Source organism: Neovison vison, chromosome 2, assembly GCF_020171115.1.
Source record: "Neovison vison isolate M4711 chromosome 2, ASM_NN_V1, whole genome shotgun sequence".
NCBI classification, from domain to species: Eukaryota; Metazoa; Chordata; class Mammalia; order Carnivora; family Mustelidae; genus Neogale; species Neogale vison.
The window spans coordinates 7,112,734-7,129,369 of NC_058092.1; the positions used below are offsets into that span (position 1 = coordinate 7,112,734).

The window sequence follows — 16,636 nt, forward strand, 5'->3', positions numbered from 1 at the left end:
TGTCAGTTAATGCTGTAAGACAACCCACAGGTAATAGTAAAAGTTAATACTCACCATTTGTAGACAAATGTGTCAAACATTTTTTATTCACTTTCTCATTTAATGAGCATAAAATCCAGAGAACGTGGGTTGCTCGGTTGGGCATCCAGCTCTTGGTTTCGGCTCCGGTCGTGATCTCAGGGCCTCGAGATGAAGCCCCATGTTAGCTTCCGTGCTCAGCTGGGAGCCTGCTTGAGGTTCTCTCCGTCACCCTCTGTTCCCCCCGACCCCACGCTCGGACTCTCTCCTCTCTCCCAAATAAATGAATAAATAACATCTTTTTAAAAATATGCAGAAAACGCTATGAGGTAGGGACTGTGGTTCCCCATTTTATTAATGAGGAAACCAAGACTCAGAATGGTGAAACGTCTTGTCCAAGGACAAGTACCGAGAAGCGACCATGCTAGACCTGTGAACCAGGGCCAAGAGTCCTAACCACGCCTCTGTGCTGTGCTTGCTCTGTCTCTGGTCACACTGGTCACGGTGAGCGTGACTCAGAGTAAACCCACCAACCACAGCTTATACAGCCACATGAAGGCTGCTGTTTCTGCTCATTTTTGAAATTCTTTTGAGATTACGTGTACATCGTTTGCATGCATATAAGAAAATTTTCCACAATAACTAATAAGTTCTTTTCACCGTAAATTGTATTATTTACCTTGATTATTTTATTAATCAGGTTTAGCACTGAAAGACCTTAGGGTATTTGTAGAAATCAAATCTACCCTCCAAACACAAAGATTTATCTCCACTGAAAGCGCACACACACACACACACACACACAAAATTTAAAAATATACTCCTGGACTGGCAATGGCACATTTTTATAACTAAGATATAGGCTTAATGTGACTATTTTGGAAGGAATAGCATCTTTTCAGGGGTATAAATTCTGATCAGTTGTTAAGTCAATGCCATTATTTTAATGGTCAGCCAACATAGATTTAATCATATTGAGCATTTATGAGATGACAAGACAGTGAACTATTTTTTTAAATGTTAACATTTTAAAAACTGGCTTAATGTTTACAAAATGTTCCATTAATGTTTACATGTCAGTTTTTAAAATTTAAAGTCAGTAATTACTATGTCAAATATACTTCAGTTTTTTATAAAATGATCTAAAAATTGAAAATAAATTTTAGTTAAACATTGAGACTGTCTCAGGAAGAAATGGGCTGTTTGTCATCGCAAGCAGGGGAGGGACACTTACAGCCTGAGCCGGTACGATCTCGGCAGCCAACAGTGCAGGTGGTACGCTGTGTGGGCCAGACAGAAGTGAATCATGGGGACGCTGGTTGTTGTGCACCTGGAGCAAGACGCAGGATCCAGAGCAGCCCTGTTAGAGCTCCCAAACCACTTCTTCACCCATCTGTCCCCAGCGTGTTCCCTTTCCCAGTGCAAGTACTCTGGTACCCTGCAGTGATCCAGATGGACGCTCACTGTAGCTTAATTCTTCTGTGGTTTTGAAGGTCCGAGCTCAAGTTGGCTGCGTTTACGGGGAATTAATAGAACCGAGCTGGATATTTGAGATGCGTTGTGGATGTGACCAGGGAGAAAGCTTTCTTTAGCTGAGCGATCAGCTTCCCTGAGCCCCCCCCCCCCAGCCTGTCCGCTGGGGAGGTCCTGGAAACCTGAGTGCATCCCTAAGGTTAGGGAAGGGCCCCAAGCTCTTTGTTCTGTCCTTCCCTGAACAGCAGGCAGCTCCCTTGGGGACCCATACCTCCTGTCCTTGCTGCTCACAGCTCAATATCCTGGGGTGGGGGGAGGTGGCGGAGAGGAGTGGTGCCTGAAACTTGAGGTGGGCGGGGCTGGCCAGTTACCCTGGTTTTCCTGCGGGCCTAGAATACTCTTGGAGATGTATTTACCACCACCCTGTAATACCATAAGCACTTTGTATGGAATTGGGGGATGGGAATGGGAGGAGTGGGAACGAGCCTCAAGTGATCCCTGGCATCATCCTTAGGCCTAAATGGAAAGGTAGGACGTTATTCCTACGAATCAACACTTTCTAAAAAAAAATTCTGTATGGAACATTACCGACCTTTCTGTCCTTTGTTTCTTAGCAACATTAGTGTCCCCCTGATCCCTACCAATATGCTTTGTTGGGAGAAGACCTCAAATGTTTATTGAATAAATATTTCTTATTTCCATTCTCACTGTCTACTTAAATTAAGGCACTCGTGACTTTTTTTTTTTTAAGATTTAATTTATTTATTGGAGAGAGTGAGACAGACATAGTGAGAGGACTGGAGCAGGGAGAAGCAGGCTCCCCACTGAGCAGGAGCCCGAGGCGGGACTCAATCCTAGGACCCTGGGATCATGATCTGAGCTGAAGGCAGATGCCCAACCAACTGAGCCACCCAGGCACCTGGCACTCATGACTTTCAACTGGCCTTTCTGTCTTGTTTTGCCCCTTCCAAGTAATCCCCTAGCATCACCATCATCAGTATTGTCACTTTCCTCCCAAATAACAGCTAGCACTTATTTTTACACTCTGCTAGGCAGTATGCTAAGCACTTTGCCATTGATCAGAGTAAATCCTCAGAGTAACTGGAATTGGTTGTCAGTGTCTCTATGTGACAGATGAGGAGACTGAAGACACATAATGAAGTGATTTGGTTAAGTTGGTAAAATTGAATAAAGGGTTTTGGTTTTTTTTTAAGATTTCATTCATACATGAGAGACACAGGTAGAGAAACAGGGTTCCTACTGAGCAGGAGCCCAATGCGGGACTCGATCCCAGGACCCTGGGATCATGACTTGAGCCGAAGGCAGACACTTAACCATCTGAGCCACCCAGGCGCCCCCCCCCCCAATAAATACCCACATCTTCTTATTTTTCTAAAGTGGTTGTTTATATAGAACCCTATGGTCATTCCATTGCTCAGAGAGCTTCAGGGGTTCTCAATGCCTCACATTCCTCAGCTCCTCAGCAAGGAGGACTCATTTCCATTCTGCACAGCTCAGTGTATCTTGCATTTTTCTTCTTTTTTTTAAAAATTTATTTATTTGACAGAGATCACAAGAAGGCAGAGAGGCAGGCAGAGAGACAGAGGGGGAAGCAGGCTCCCCGCTGAGCAGAGAGCCCGATGCAGGGCTCGATCCCAGGACCCTGAGATCATGACCAGAGCTGAAGACAGAGTCCTTAACCCACTGAGCCACCCGGGCGCCCCTGCATTTTTCATCTTGATGAGAGAGCCTAGGAGTCAGGAACCCGAGATGCCCGCCCTGGTTCTGCCACTTCCTGGCATAGAATCTGAGCAGAAGTGCGTTGGTCACCCTAGCACTTGGGTCTGAACACCAGTGGGCTACAAATGAATGGTCCTGGCACGGGTCTTCCGAGCACTGGCCGGTCTGAGAAGTGAACTGCAAGGTGTTGTATAGTCTTAATTCCCAGCTTGTTTTCAACCCGTTTTTTTCTCTGAGATGTCGTAATACTGAAAAACTAGAATGTCCAATGGTAGATTAACTGGAAAAATGAAATATCTAACAGTAGCTTAATTTTGTAACAAGTTAAATGACTTTGGCCAAATTTTTTTGTTTGCGTGGTGAAGGTTAAATGATCATGTGTGTGAAAGCATTTTATATGTCAAAAAGTGTCATACAGCTGTTTATTGCCATTTACTGTAGTTCTATGTTAATTATAAAAACACTCTGACCTTGGGACACCTGGGTGGCTCAGTTGGTTAAGTGGCTGCCTTCGGCTCAGGTCATGATTCCAGCGTCCTGGGATCAAGTCCCACATCGGGCTCCTTGCTTGGCGGGGAACCTGCTTCTCCCTCTGCCTCTGCCTGCCATTCTGTCTGCCTGTGCTCGCTTTCTCTCCCTCTCTCTCTTTGATAAATAAATAAAATCTTTAAAAAAAAAATACTCTGACCTTTACAAGTCATTCCCCAAAGTTCCCAAAATTGCTTTCAGCAATTTGGCATCACTGGAGTTATAAGCTCTCAGAACGATTACTTTTAAACAAAATTTGGATATATGAGAATATTTTTTAAAACTTTATAACAACAAAACTATTTTTTGATGGTTAGTAAGCAGTGTTGATCAAAAAAGATAACCCGGAACTGAGTGGTTTGACTGTAAGGGATAGAAAGGTTTATTGTATCAGGGAGCAGGAATTCCTTCCCTCTCAGGTCTTTCTAGCTTAGGGAACTAGGAATCAGATTGACATGAGAAAGATTAAGTGGAGAAAATCAAATTTAATGGAGTACATATGGGGAATCCACATAGACATGGAAATTCCAGAGACAGTCAGGCAGAATGAGGCACATTATGTCATTCTGCACTGAGAGGGGAGCGGGGGTCTGGGACTCCAGAGGAAAGGAATGCGCCTCAGAGCAGCAGGAAGAGCGGATGTTTGGTCATTAGAGGATTGTCCTGCCATACAGATGGGTCTCTCAGATGAAATTTATCTCTGCTAATGACCCTTATTGTGGGGAAGACCCCAATTTATTTTTTTTTAAAGATTTTATTTATTTATTTGACAGAGAGAGATTACAAGTAGGCAGAGAGGCAGGCAGAGAGAGAGAGGAGGAAGCAGGCTCCCTGCTGAGCAGAGAGCCCGATGCGGGACTCGATCCCAGGACCCTGAGATCATGACCTGAGCCGAAGGCAGCGGCTTAACCCACTGAGCCACCCAGGCGCCCCGGAAGACCCCAATTTAGATTCTTTTATGTAAGTAAGGGCAGGGCAAAAGTTTCCCTTGAGCCTGCAGGGTCTCAACTGCCTTCCAGTCAAAATAATCTACATGCCAGAGTGGCATTCTGAACCCTTGCAACTGACTCCCAGCACAAGGAATGAAAAAGACCCCCACAAAGATGCCACATTATGCCACTTTGGGGCACTGGGGATGAAGAGGACCTCCCACAAACCTGCCAAAAAGAAAAAAATCATGTAAAAAAGGAATAGGAGGGGCGCCTGGGTGGCTCAGTGGGTTAAAGACTCTGCCTTCGGCTCGGGTCATGATCCCAGGGTTCTGGGATCGAGCCCCGCATCGGACTCTCTGCTCGGCGGGGAGACTGCTTCCTCCTCTCTCTCTCTGCCTGCCTACTTGTGATTTCTGTCTGTCAAATAAATTAATTAATTTAAAAAAAAAAGGAGTCAGAATGGCATTAGACTTTCAACAGTAGTGTTGGATGCTAGGAAACAATGATGTGCATTCCTAATTTTATTCTTAATATTTTTTTAAAGAATTTATTTATTAGAGAAAGAGAATGAGCAGGGGGAGAGGGAGAGGAAGAGGGAGACACAGACTCCCCGCTGAGCAGGAAACCCAAATGGGGCTTGATCCCAGGACCCTGGAGTCCCAGGACCCTGGGATAATGACCAAATGCTCAACTGACTGAGCCACCCAGGCGCCCCCAGGCCACTGTTTTGAAGGGCAGGTTGTCGGGGAGTCCTGTTTATTTGGTAGTTGATAATGTCATTGTATCAGTTAACTGTGACCACAGTCGTGCATCACAGAACTTCGGCAGTGAGCAAACGAACATTGATCTTCGCTCATGAGTGGAGGGACAGCTTGTGGGTTTGTCGATGTAAGCCCAGCTCGGCTGGTCTCACCAGAGCCTGCCTGTGTGTCTGAGCATGTCGTCTGTGGTCTGTCCGGTGCCGGATGGCCCCCGGCGCGGAGCTGATGTGGTTGGCTGTCCGTCAGCAGGAGGCCAGGCTCTCTCCCACACAGTCTGTCATCGTCCAGCAGGCTGGCCCTGGCTTGTTTTCATGACGGAGGCAGGCGTCCAGGAGAGTGTGGAGCTGTGCAAAGCCTCAGAGGCCTGGCTCAAAACCAGCACACTCTCATGTTTGCCACATCGTCTTGTCCAAAGCAAGTCACAAAGAGGGGGAAGGAGATCCCATCCCTGTGCAGCAGGAGCTGCCAGTGTACCCTGAAAAGGAAGCGTGGAGAATGGGGCTGTCTTTGTCATTGAAGCCACAGGGCTTTGTCCATCCACTTGGAAGGTGGAAGGACGTCCAAAGACCTAGAACTGAACTTTTGTCCTTCTTCCTTTGCAGACCACAAGCAAAGTGTCAGAGTTTTCCGCTCAGATCAACAACTTCAAATTCTTAGCATGGAAAATTCAGAGAAGACCGAAGTGGTTCTCCTCGCTTGTGGTTCTTTTAATCCTATCACCAACATGCACCTCCGGCTGTTTGAGCTGGCCAAGGACTACCTGAATGGAACAGGTAGGAACAGTGGCCAGGGCACTAGCCCAAAATAGGGCGCTCTGGCGTGTTGGGTATTTTAAGCTGAAGGAGTTTGAACAAGATGGCAGAATCAGGAAGGTCCCTCTCACCTCCTCCCCGCCATTCTCCCCTGAAGCAGCTCATAAAATCCTGATGTGCGGGGTCCCCTCCATACTCGGGGAGCAGAGGAGTGTTCTTATTGCTAAGGGCAGAGGGATGCCGGGAAGAATCCAAACTAACGGAGCATGCTAAATTTCCCCGAGTTTACGGCACTTGACCTCGTACTCTGCCCTAGCACATGTCTCGGGGCCGGTCCGTTCTTCACTAACCTGGCAGTAAACCACTCAGGTTTAGCTGTTTCTTGGGGTCTTCACTTCCTGACGCAGGCACCATGTCACATAAACCTTCTATTAAATAAATGTCTATATTTTCTTCTGTTTTTCTGTCTTTGTCAGTTCAGTTTTTCGGAGCCAGCCAGGGACCGGAGGAGGGTTGAGGAAAACTTAATTCCTCCCTTACGTAATATGTTTTGTTACATAAGTGATCATTCGTATGCTGCTAGATTGATGGACGGGAGCTCACACTCACTAATAATCCTAATAATCAGGGGACTAAGAAAAAAAGATGAAATCTGTTTTGCCCATCACATCGACAAAAATGTTTAAACTTGATAGTGTCAATTATCAGACGTTGGGGAGAAATGCGCTCTTATATACTCTGTAGGTGGCCAGTACAAATCGATTAAGGCTTTTTACAAGGCAATTTGGCAATATCAAAATGTGCATTGTGTGGGGAATGGGGAGTTAGTGTTCCATGGGGACAGAGTTTCAGTTGGAGAAGATGAGAAAGTTCTGGAGACGGACAGTGGTGAGGACTGCACGGCAGCGTGACTGTGCTTGATGCCCCTGAACCGTGCACTTAAGATGGTGAATTTTAGGTTCTGTTTCACCTCGTTTATAAATGAATGTATGAATGAAACAATCCCTGTTTTGGAAAGGAGGGGGTCTGTTATAAAACGATATTGATGATAATATTTCCTGTGCATAAAATCGAACTTGTTTTACCTCACATCAAATCTGACTCTTCATCCAGGAAAATACAGAGTTATCAAAGGCATAATCTCTCCTGTTGGCGATGCATATAAGAAGAAAGGACTCATCTCTGCCCACCACCGAGTTATCATGGCAGAACTCGCCACCAAGAATTCAGAATGGGTGGAAGTTGACACCTGGGAGAGTCTTCAGAAGGAGTGGGTAGAGACGGCCAAGGTGCTAAGGTATTCACGGCGAAGTCGGCTTTGTCAGTTCTGCGGGATGAGTTGGGCACTTTTTGCCATGTTCCGGTGCTGCCTGTGTCTGTGAAATGCAGATTTGCAAACTGACTTGCGTGGGGAGGGCTTCCGGCCTGTGGTTATTTCTTGGGTGTGGAGCGCAGCAGCAGAGCTCAGGGGTTCCTTAGACTTTATGCCTTTCCTGTGTTTTGAGCTGTTTGCATGCTTGTACTATGTGTATCTCTACGAGAGAGGATACATAGAGAAGCCTGCGTGGCCTGTCTGTGCCCCAGATGAGAAAGGCAAAGTTGTTCAGACTTTGTCGTATATCTTCTTAAGTATAAAGGAGAGAGGCTGGTAATTTAAGCAAGAGAGGCCGTGGTGCTTGGTCATGGGTGGCCCTGATTTTATGTGCTGCTTCCGTGACCACGTAGGGGCATTGTCCCAGATCTCTGTGTTCACACCTTTGAAACAGTTCCAGGTGAGGATTCAGAAACTGCAGTGAGGGACACCTAATTATTACTTAATATTATCTTAAGTATCAGAGAGCTTTCTGAAAAACCTTCCTGTGTAATGGCTGCTCTTAGGGTTCTGACCCTCTGGTTCTAAGCATATCAGTTAGGATTTCAGCAGGAAATAGGAACCAGTCTGAGTGGTTTTTGTTTTTGCTTTTTTAAAAGATTTTATTTATTGTTTGTTTATTTGAGAGCGAGAGAGAGGGAGAGCACGAGTTTGGAGAGGAGCAGAGAGTCCCCGCTGAATGCAGAGCCAGCTGTGGGGCTTGAGGCCCCGACCCTGAGATCATGAGCCGGGCCAGAATCAGGAGTCAGATGCTCAACCAACTGAGCCACCCAGGTGCCCCAAAAGCAGAAAGGTATTTAGGTGCTCGTGCAGAAGTGTTAAGGGGCTTGTGGCAGGGAACTAGGGTCTGTTCCAAGGTCATAACCTCCTTAGCTGCAGTCAGCGTTCAGGAAGCTGTTCCTTCCTCTGCCACCACAAATGCTGCTGTTCACCTGTCCCGGTCTCCTAAGGTTGGACAGTGGAATATGGAGTCTGGCCACCACGCTCATGCCTTCAGAAAGATGGAGTCTGCCTCTCTTCTTCCTCTGAGTGTCTCGTGAGAGGATCTCATCAGCAGACTCTCTGTCACATTGAGAACACGCCGCAAGGACCTCTGGGAACTGTGTTTAGGGCAGGACTGGACACCGAGCCCGCAGACACTGTGCCGCACAGCCGCTTAGGAAGAGGGACTTCAGGCTTGGCAGGGAGAAGAGTCTGCTGTCTTCCTGGACGGCAGTTCTTGTGTAGACACTGGGCTTCTGCATGCCTGCCTTACCCCGCCCTCACCCTCTGGCGCCACAGCAGCCTCACTGTCCCTTACATATTCACTCAGCTGCTCGAGAGCGGAGGGAGTTAGGGGCACAAAGGACCACCCTTGGCTTCCCAAACTGCAGCTTATGTTTCCTGGGTAGGTTTGCAGTTGTAACACGGGGGGGCCTCCTGCTGCCACTCCAGAAGAAAGCTACACACAAGGCCTGCCTGTGGTCCCTTCCTTTTAGGCTTCAGGCGCTTGTCCCATCTAGGACCTTATCCTTGGCCTTGTGGTTCTCCATTACTAGGTCAAGCCACACCCTTCAGTGGTCAAGAGTGTGGGCTCTGGAACCAGACTGCTGGGGCTCAGATACTGGCTCTGCTACTTATAAGCTAAATGGCCTTGGGCAGGGGCACTTGGGTGGCTTAGTTGGTTGAACATCTGACTCTCGATCTCGGCTCGGCTCTTGATTGCACAGTCGTGAGTTCGAGCCCCACACTGGGCTCCGGGTCCGGTGTGGAGCCTACTTTAAAAAAAAAAAATGGCCTTGGGCAAATTGGAGTTCTCCTCTGTTAATGGGGATAATAATTCTGACAATAATGGGCCATAAAATAATTAGCTTTATAATAACCAAACCATTCACTCAATCAGATTGTTATTGAATGACTTCTGTGTGCCGGGAGTCCACCAAGAGCTCCAGCTGCAGCTCTAAGCCTTCAGTTCCCTCCACTGTGTGAATAATAGTAACGATAATATTTATGGCATGGGTTGTTGAAAAGATTTAATCAAATGATCCATGCAAAGGACTTAGTGTAGTACTTAGCACATAATAAATAACTAATGTTAGCTCTTGTTATTATGACACACACATAAAGCTTCGCATAATAATGGCCACCATCTGTTGTGCTCCCAGGGTCTCCTTGCTTTCTGTTCCTGGTAGCCAGTCCCCAGCACCGCTGGCCAGCGTCCATGATGACCTGGCGGTACTGGTCAGCATTCTTCCTGTGGTTAAAGGTTGTTAATATCACGCAGCTTTAACTTTGGGTCTGAGGCTCTTGGGCATCTCCAGAGAGACAGAATCTTAGTTGAATGTTGTGAGAAGAGAAATGTTCTGTTGCTTTGTTATTTTGTAGACACCATCAGGAGAAACTGGAGGCTGGGAGCTGTGATCTCCAGCGGGACGCACCTATGCAGGCAAGGCCCGGACAGAAAAGGAAGTGGGCTGAACAAAGACAAGATATTAGCCCAAAGAAATTGCTAGAGCCAAAACCAAAAGGTCTGTTTCATCAACACTTACCAACTAGAGTAGATAAGATTCTAGAGCTGAGCAAGCCCCCTTTGTATTTTCATTTCATATTCAGTATGTGTGAGTGCCCAGAAAACACCCATTGTTGGCTTTGTGAAGGGAGGGGCAGGGAAGGAGAGGAAAAGGCATTTTGAGCTAATTTCTCCTGCAAGTGGTCCTTAACTTCTGCGGTGTCCTAGATCTCTTTTGAAAGTCTGACTCTGATCAAAACTATGAACCCTGTAGCCAGAAAGACACATTGTTGTGTTCATTTTGATGCAGAGGATTATTAGCCAAGCAGACCCTGAAACTGTGTTTTCTTCTTCTTCCCAGATGTGCCCAAGGTAAAGCTGCTGTGCGGGGCAGATTTATTGGAGTCCTTTGCTGTTCCCAATCTGTGGAAGAGTGAGGATATCACCCAAATTGTGGGAGACTACGGGCTCATATGTATTACTCGGGCTGGAAATGATGCTCAGAAGTTCATCTACGAGTCAGACACGCTGTGGAAACACCGGAACAACATCCACCTGGTGAATGAATGGGTCACCAACGACATCTCATCCACAAAGATCCGGCGAGCCCTCAGAAGGGGCCAGAGCGTTCGCTACTTGGTACCAGACCTTGTCCGAGAATATATCGAAAAGCACGATTTGTATAGCTATGAGAGTGAGGAGAAGAATGCCGGTGTCATCCTGGCTCCCTTGCAGAGGAAGCCTGCGGACACTAACTCGAATCGTACAGCATGAGGTTTTGGACTTCCAGCTGGGGAATTTGAAACAGTCTGGCTGTTAGGAACTGGGAAGAGGAATTGTGATCTTATGTCATAAACGAAAGCTATCTAAAAGTCTGGTAAAAGTCAAGAGTAGATTCAGATCAGGTTTCTCATTTTGTTGGAAATTGCTAAGATGAATGTGTCCAATATGGTCTTTTTTTCCCTTCTTTTTTTTTTAAGAACATACAAATCCTTGAATCTTTAAAATGGGATTAGCAGTACGAAAACCAGAAGACCTTCAATTTAACTAAAAAGAAGAAGTCAAAAAGGACATTTTGGCGTTCCATGATCTCAGTCTAAAACTCTTGAGTTTCTAAAGAGCCCTGCTGTTTCTGTTCCAGCCCCCTGTGAATCTGCCATTTCTGAATTTAAGCAGAAAAAGGATGTACTTTCTTACCCTTTTCCCCTTACCCTTTTCTATGCACTTTAACCAAAGTAGAACTCCCAAATAATAACTGAGATCATTATTACGTCACAAACGCAGTTACAAACACAGGCTTGTTATATAGTTGGGTGCTGATTAAAGTTGTGTGGAGGTTTTACCAACTGGTAAAGCAACAAGACTAGAAATAGCTTTTACAGAGTGTTACGATTCATGAAATCCTCCTGTGATAGAAACAGGACTGAAATTTCTCATGAAAGAATAATTAACCCTTTTGCAATTTATAGCACACTTACATCATTCGAGAGGAAGGGTTTATGACTCTGTGAAAGGAAAAAAATACTTAAAACTGTGCAGTTTTCCAGTCAAATCTGAGTGCACAGTTGCAAAGGGACAACGCGAAAGCTGGCCAACATACATTCTGCCGCTACTGACTTCCTCTTATCGAAGCCAGCAGGCCAGCTTGACGGAGACCCGGGAGGCATACAGAGCCTGCCACCAGTAGGCTTTGGTCTCTGCTGACAGAGGGACTTGGATCGTGGAGATGATGGCCATTTCTCCCCATCCTTAGCTTTTAGGAGTTGAGAGTTGAAGTAATCCTGGAAAAGAACCATCTGTTGAAGTGATCCGGAAAAAGAACCTTCTAGAAGCGGATAAAGCTACTGAAGTGTGTAACTTTGATTTCTTCTCCTGGAAAACTGTGCTTAGTTCATCTGACATGTTTATGGAATGCAGAAGGGTTCCAATGCTAGGAACTTCTCTCTTTTATTTTGTAGAGACTTACACCGCGGTGCCTTCCTACCTAGAAGTGCCCCCTGCCCCGCTCAGCTGTGAGTATATTGAATTCGGGATGCCCTCGGTAAAGCATTTGAGGACCTCCCAGGAGACTTGGTCATAGTGAATGATCTTATTGTTGGGCTATTTCTGGATCAATACCTTTGTACATGGAACAAGCTGCTTTTAGCTTTGTCCTAGTACCAAGGACGCTGCTACTGCCACAGCATAATCATGTAGTTGTGAGTGACCTCAAGGGCAGAATTTCCTGTTTTGATAATGAAAATTAGAACAATGAACTTCACAGGGGAATAAATGTTAATGATTGCCGTGACTTCCACTGAGGAAGAAGAAAATATGCCATTGTATTTCCTTGTATGGCTTTTTCATAATCTGCTCTTGTAATGTGAATGTGGAGTTTAGGAGACGAAAGCTGGTGCGGGTGTGTTTGCTGTGGGCGCGTTTTATGTGTTGCACTCCTTTGACTCTTACATTGTAGAATTCGAGTGCAGCAGAGGAACAAAAGTCCTGTGCTGGCAACTTAATTCCGTTGAATGTACAACATCTGGGGAGATGTTTTGTTGTTTATGTGTTTAGGGGACAAGGGTGAACAGTAATCCATTTAGATGAGAGGAGCGGGTTCTCCTTGGTGATCAGGGGAGAGAGACTGAGCCAGAGGCATGATTTAGGCTCATCTTCTTGCATCAAAGGATGCTCGCTCTTTTTCTGCCATCTTGAGGGTCTCCCCACAGGGTGGAGGGATGCCTTCTCTGTCAGGGTCAGCATGCATGGTAGTGGTGGGGGTGCTGTTTTTCTTACCCCAACCTCTGAATCGCTTCTGTCGGCCCAGAAGTCACTGTATTCTGAGATGGGCTCCTTTAGCCTTGACTTCCAGGCGCCACAGGACATCCCTTCTGCTGTCCTCATACTCGTTCCCACAGGCCCCGGGATCTAGAACACCCATCCCAGCGCCCCCCACCTGTGAGGATGTACCGTGTCTACCTCTGAAATCTGTACGTAGTTTACCAGTGGTGCTGTTTGATCTTCAGAACGCCAGCACTACTGGGCACCGACAAGGTGCTGGGCCGGTGTGAGTCATGAGGAAATGAGGCACAGTTAGGTGACTGCTGTAAGTGACACACCTGAGTCTTGAATGAACAGTGTGTCTTCAGAGCCTGGGCTCTTAACTTCTTAATGCCTTACGTAATATGATACTCTTCAAAGAATGAAGTTTTCGCCAAATCTTGAAGTTTTCATCCACCCCAAGCAGATGAGTGCAAATAAAGAACCCTTTGAACATGTGATAGTCTGACAGTGACATGTGGTGTGTTCTGTCCACACAGGAGGACCAAGTGGACCCTGTCTGATGTTAGCAGTTCCTTGGAACAGGGGTGGCGAATGCCCAGAGCGGGGAGGTGGTGGGAGCCATAGTTCACTCTTGATCCGCAGAAACAGAACGAACATCACCCGGATGCCCAGGGCGGTACTACAATGCTACCCGGCAGCACTGTCACCTGCAAGACAGAGCAGAAGATTCTGCCTCGGAGGCGGGTTTCCAGTCAGCAGATGGGGCGGGGGGTACGGTCACTGACTCCCAGAGTCTCTGGAAAAGAATGCAGTGATTGCTGGGGTCCTTCCAGCTGTGGAGTTGGCACTGGCTCCTCACCACTCTGAGCTGCCACCTGTCCCTTCTGCGTGTGACCAGGAAGCATTTCTTGGAACGCTATTATTTTGTGAAGTGCCACGGGGAGCGCACAGGTACGAGGCGGTCTCTGCCGCCAGGTTGCCTACGGTTAGGTGGCGAGAAGAGCAGGACTAGATCTACAGCGTCAGCGAGGGACTCCGGAACCCCCGCAGAGGGTTTCCTGAACACGGTGCCCCGGGCCCTCCCGGCCAGGAAACCGGGGTGGAGGGTCTTCCAGGGAAAGTTCCTTACACTAGGAATTATTTGTCATTTATCTGAAAGTCAAGGAGTCCTATTTCTGTTATGTTTGGGGGACTTTTGTTTTCCTACCCCGGGCAGCCTTAGGCGGAGGAACCACCTGGGAGGAGGTACTGAGAAGAGGCACCGCCCTCACGTCACACTAAACCGATGCAGGACTTACTTCTAGACCTGGACCAAGCTCCCTGGTGACATTGCTTCCCTGCCTTAAGGGGTGGCAGGATGGATGGCACGAAGTGTCACAGTGTCCCTGCCGTCCTTCGCTTGAACCAGTACCAGACTCCACTAGGTGACACAAGAGTGGGCCCACTGCCAACTGCCCCTCATTCATTCCCATCCATTCCTGTCAAGGAGGGGTAGCACTGGTACACAGGTTTAGGATCTCATCTTGGCGATAATCTTATGATTTGCAAATTGGTCAAATAAATTTCACCTGTTTCCAGAGATAAATTCTGGTCCTCGTTAGAAGAAAGAGCGAGAATTGTGGAGGAGAAAATAACTCTTATCCCACAGCCAAGCTCAGTCTATGTCCACGTCAACTGAACTTCAACTCTACCCAGACTAGATGGCCCTTGCTCAAGCTGGCCAAAAGCCATACCGACCAGCACAGATGCCAAAAGTATTAGTAGTTATTTCTCTGACTTTCATTTTCAGGCCAGGTTCTTATTTAGAACAATAAGATATTAAGGGTAGGAGGCAAGTGTGACTTCTCCATGCCCTGTCCCCTTAGTTTTCTGGAATTTAAATAGGCTTCATGCTCTAGAAATCTGGTCAGAGTTCATCGTTCTGTGTCCATCAAATGGCAAGATACAGCTAATCCAGGATTTGATATCAGCCTATCATATTCCCCAAAGGAATCAGTGTCTTACAGTTGGGAGAATCAATAGCCTCATTCTAGGTGAGGCAGGGCCACTCTGGTTTCTTAGTAAAAATGGCATTTCTCCTTTGGAAAAGCCTGAAGCCTTTCATGCCACAAACATTTATGGAGCACTTGCCAGGCCTTGTGCTAGGCTCTGGGAATGCTGTAGAGGCAAATGAGAGGAACGTGGTCTCTGCTAATGAAAAAGAGGGTCAATAAACAAACCAAAAAAAGATAATTGTGGATTATGATAATTATGAAGGAAGTAAGCAGAGCTCTGATACAGAGTAAATGGATGTGAGAAATGTATCAGAAGACTCCTAAAAAGGGGACTCAGAGATTTTGGAAGAGAGTCAAGTATTTTCTTTCGTCCAAGTTCTAAACCAACTGAAAACTAAGATGGAAAAAAGCAACAAGTGAAAAATGAAAATAGCATTAAAAAATTTAAGTAACCTCTACACCTAAGGTGGGCTTGAACTCATGACCCTAAGATCAAGAGTCACATGCTGCATGGACTGAGCCAGCAGGCACCTGGAAAATAGCATCGTTACAACTGAGAAAGTCTGATAAAGGTTCAAAGTTGAAGCCTGCTGTGAGGGTCAAAGCAGAATAGGTAACCATGACAGATTATGTCTTTTCCAAATGGCTGTTACAGGATCTCCCACCCCACTTGCCCTTCTTACAATGTGACATTGAGAAATTAGTTCCCAAGTCCCCTCCCTTTGGATTTGGGTATTCCTGTGACTCTGGCAGAAATGATGTCATGTGACTTTGGAGACTAGATCATTTAAGACAGTAGGACGTCTTACTGGTTCTTTTGGAATGGTCCCTCTCAAAACCCAGCCACCCATGCTGTGAGGGAGCCCAAGCAGCTGGTGGACAGGCCCCCATGGATAGGAACCTGGCTTCTGGTTCCAAGCTAAGATAGCCAGCACTAATTTGCCAACAGTGAGAATGAGCCATTTTGGAAGTGTTTTCTCCTTCCCTGTCAATTGGAGTCAAGCTCCCCAGCTAATGCTGCATGGGGCTGGGATGAGCTGTCCCCTGTGAGCCATGCCCAAACAGCAGATTTAAGAAGTTAATGATTTTTGTTATTTTTAAGCCATTAAGTTTGGGGGAGCCATAATAGCTTACACACTAACTCCCCTAAGCTAGACTTTAGAACAGTCTACCAGGGGGAAATTTTGGGTTTATAAAACAAATACATGCTCAAGCCCATGTCAAAAGGAGAGAAGAAAAAAAACGGAAATACCTTGCCTTTAGAATGATTGATAGATCAGCTCTACCTAGTAGAGAAAAATGGTTCAGTGGCTGTTGTCCCTAAGGCAAGCAACGCATTCTAGATTTTGCTGGAACTTTTCCACTTGTGGCAGTGAAAATCCCAAGTGTTGGGCACTCCTTCAGTCCTGGGGAAACCACGATGGGTAGTACCCATACTGCCCCCAAGCAGAGAACTCATTCCACTTCCATGAGAAGGAAGTAGGTTTGGAAAGAGGCCAGGGTGTTTAGGGGAAATTCCTCTCCTTGGAGAGCACAATTAGAAAAGACTGTTACCCTGATTGTGACGTTTGAACTGGCAGCGAAAAGAGCTAACCATGAAACAAACAAACAAAAAACAGAAGAAAAACATCCCAGGAAGAGGCAACACCATATACAAAGACCCTGAAGAAGGAAACAAAACTGTTGTGATTGGAGTTCCTGAGTTGGGGGAGACAGAATGTAAAACACTGTAGGAGAAGTATCCAGAAGCCAAATCAGGAAGGGCTTTTCGAACCACGGGAGAGAGTGCAAATTTCCTTCTAAGAAAAATAGGAC

At 46.4% G+C, this 16,636-nt stretch overlaps 1 protein-coding gene across 1 annotated transcript in view; it reads left to right on the forward strand.

The window, feature by feature from the left end:
- Positions 1 to 13,322, forward strand: part of NMNAT1 (nicotinamide nucleotide adenylyltransferase 1) — a 23,450-nt gene extending 10,128 nt beyond the window's left edge. The window contains 4 exon segments of the mRNA XM_044237121.1: positions 6,055 to 6,225; positions 7,318 to 7,501; positions 9,941 to 10,083; positions 10,426 to 13,322. Coding sequence (XP_044093056.1) covers positions 6,055 to 6,225; positions 7,318 to 7,501; positions 9,941 to 10,083; positions 10,426 to 10,838 — 911 coding nt within the window. The 3' untranslated portion in view covers positions 10,839 to 13,322.
- Positions 13,323 to 16,636: the final 3,314 nt, after the last annotated feature.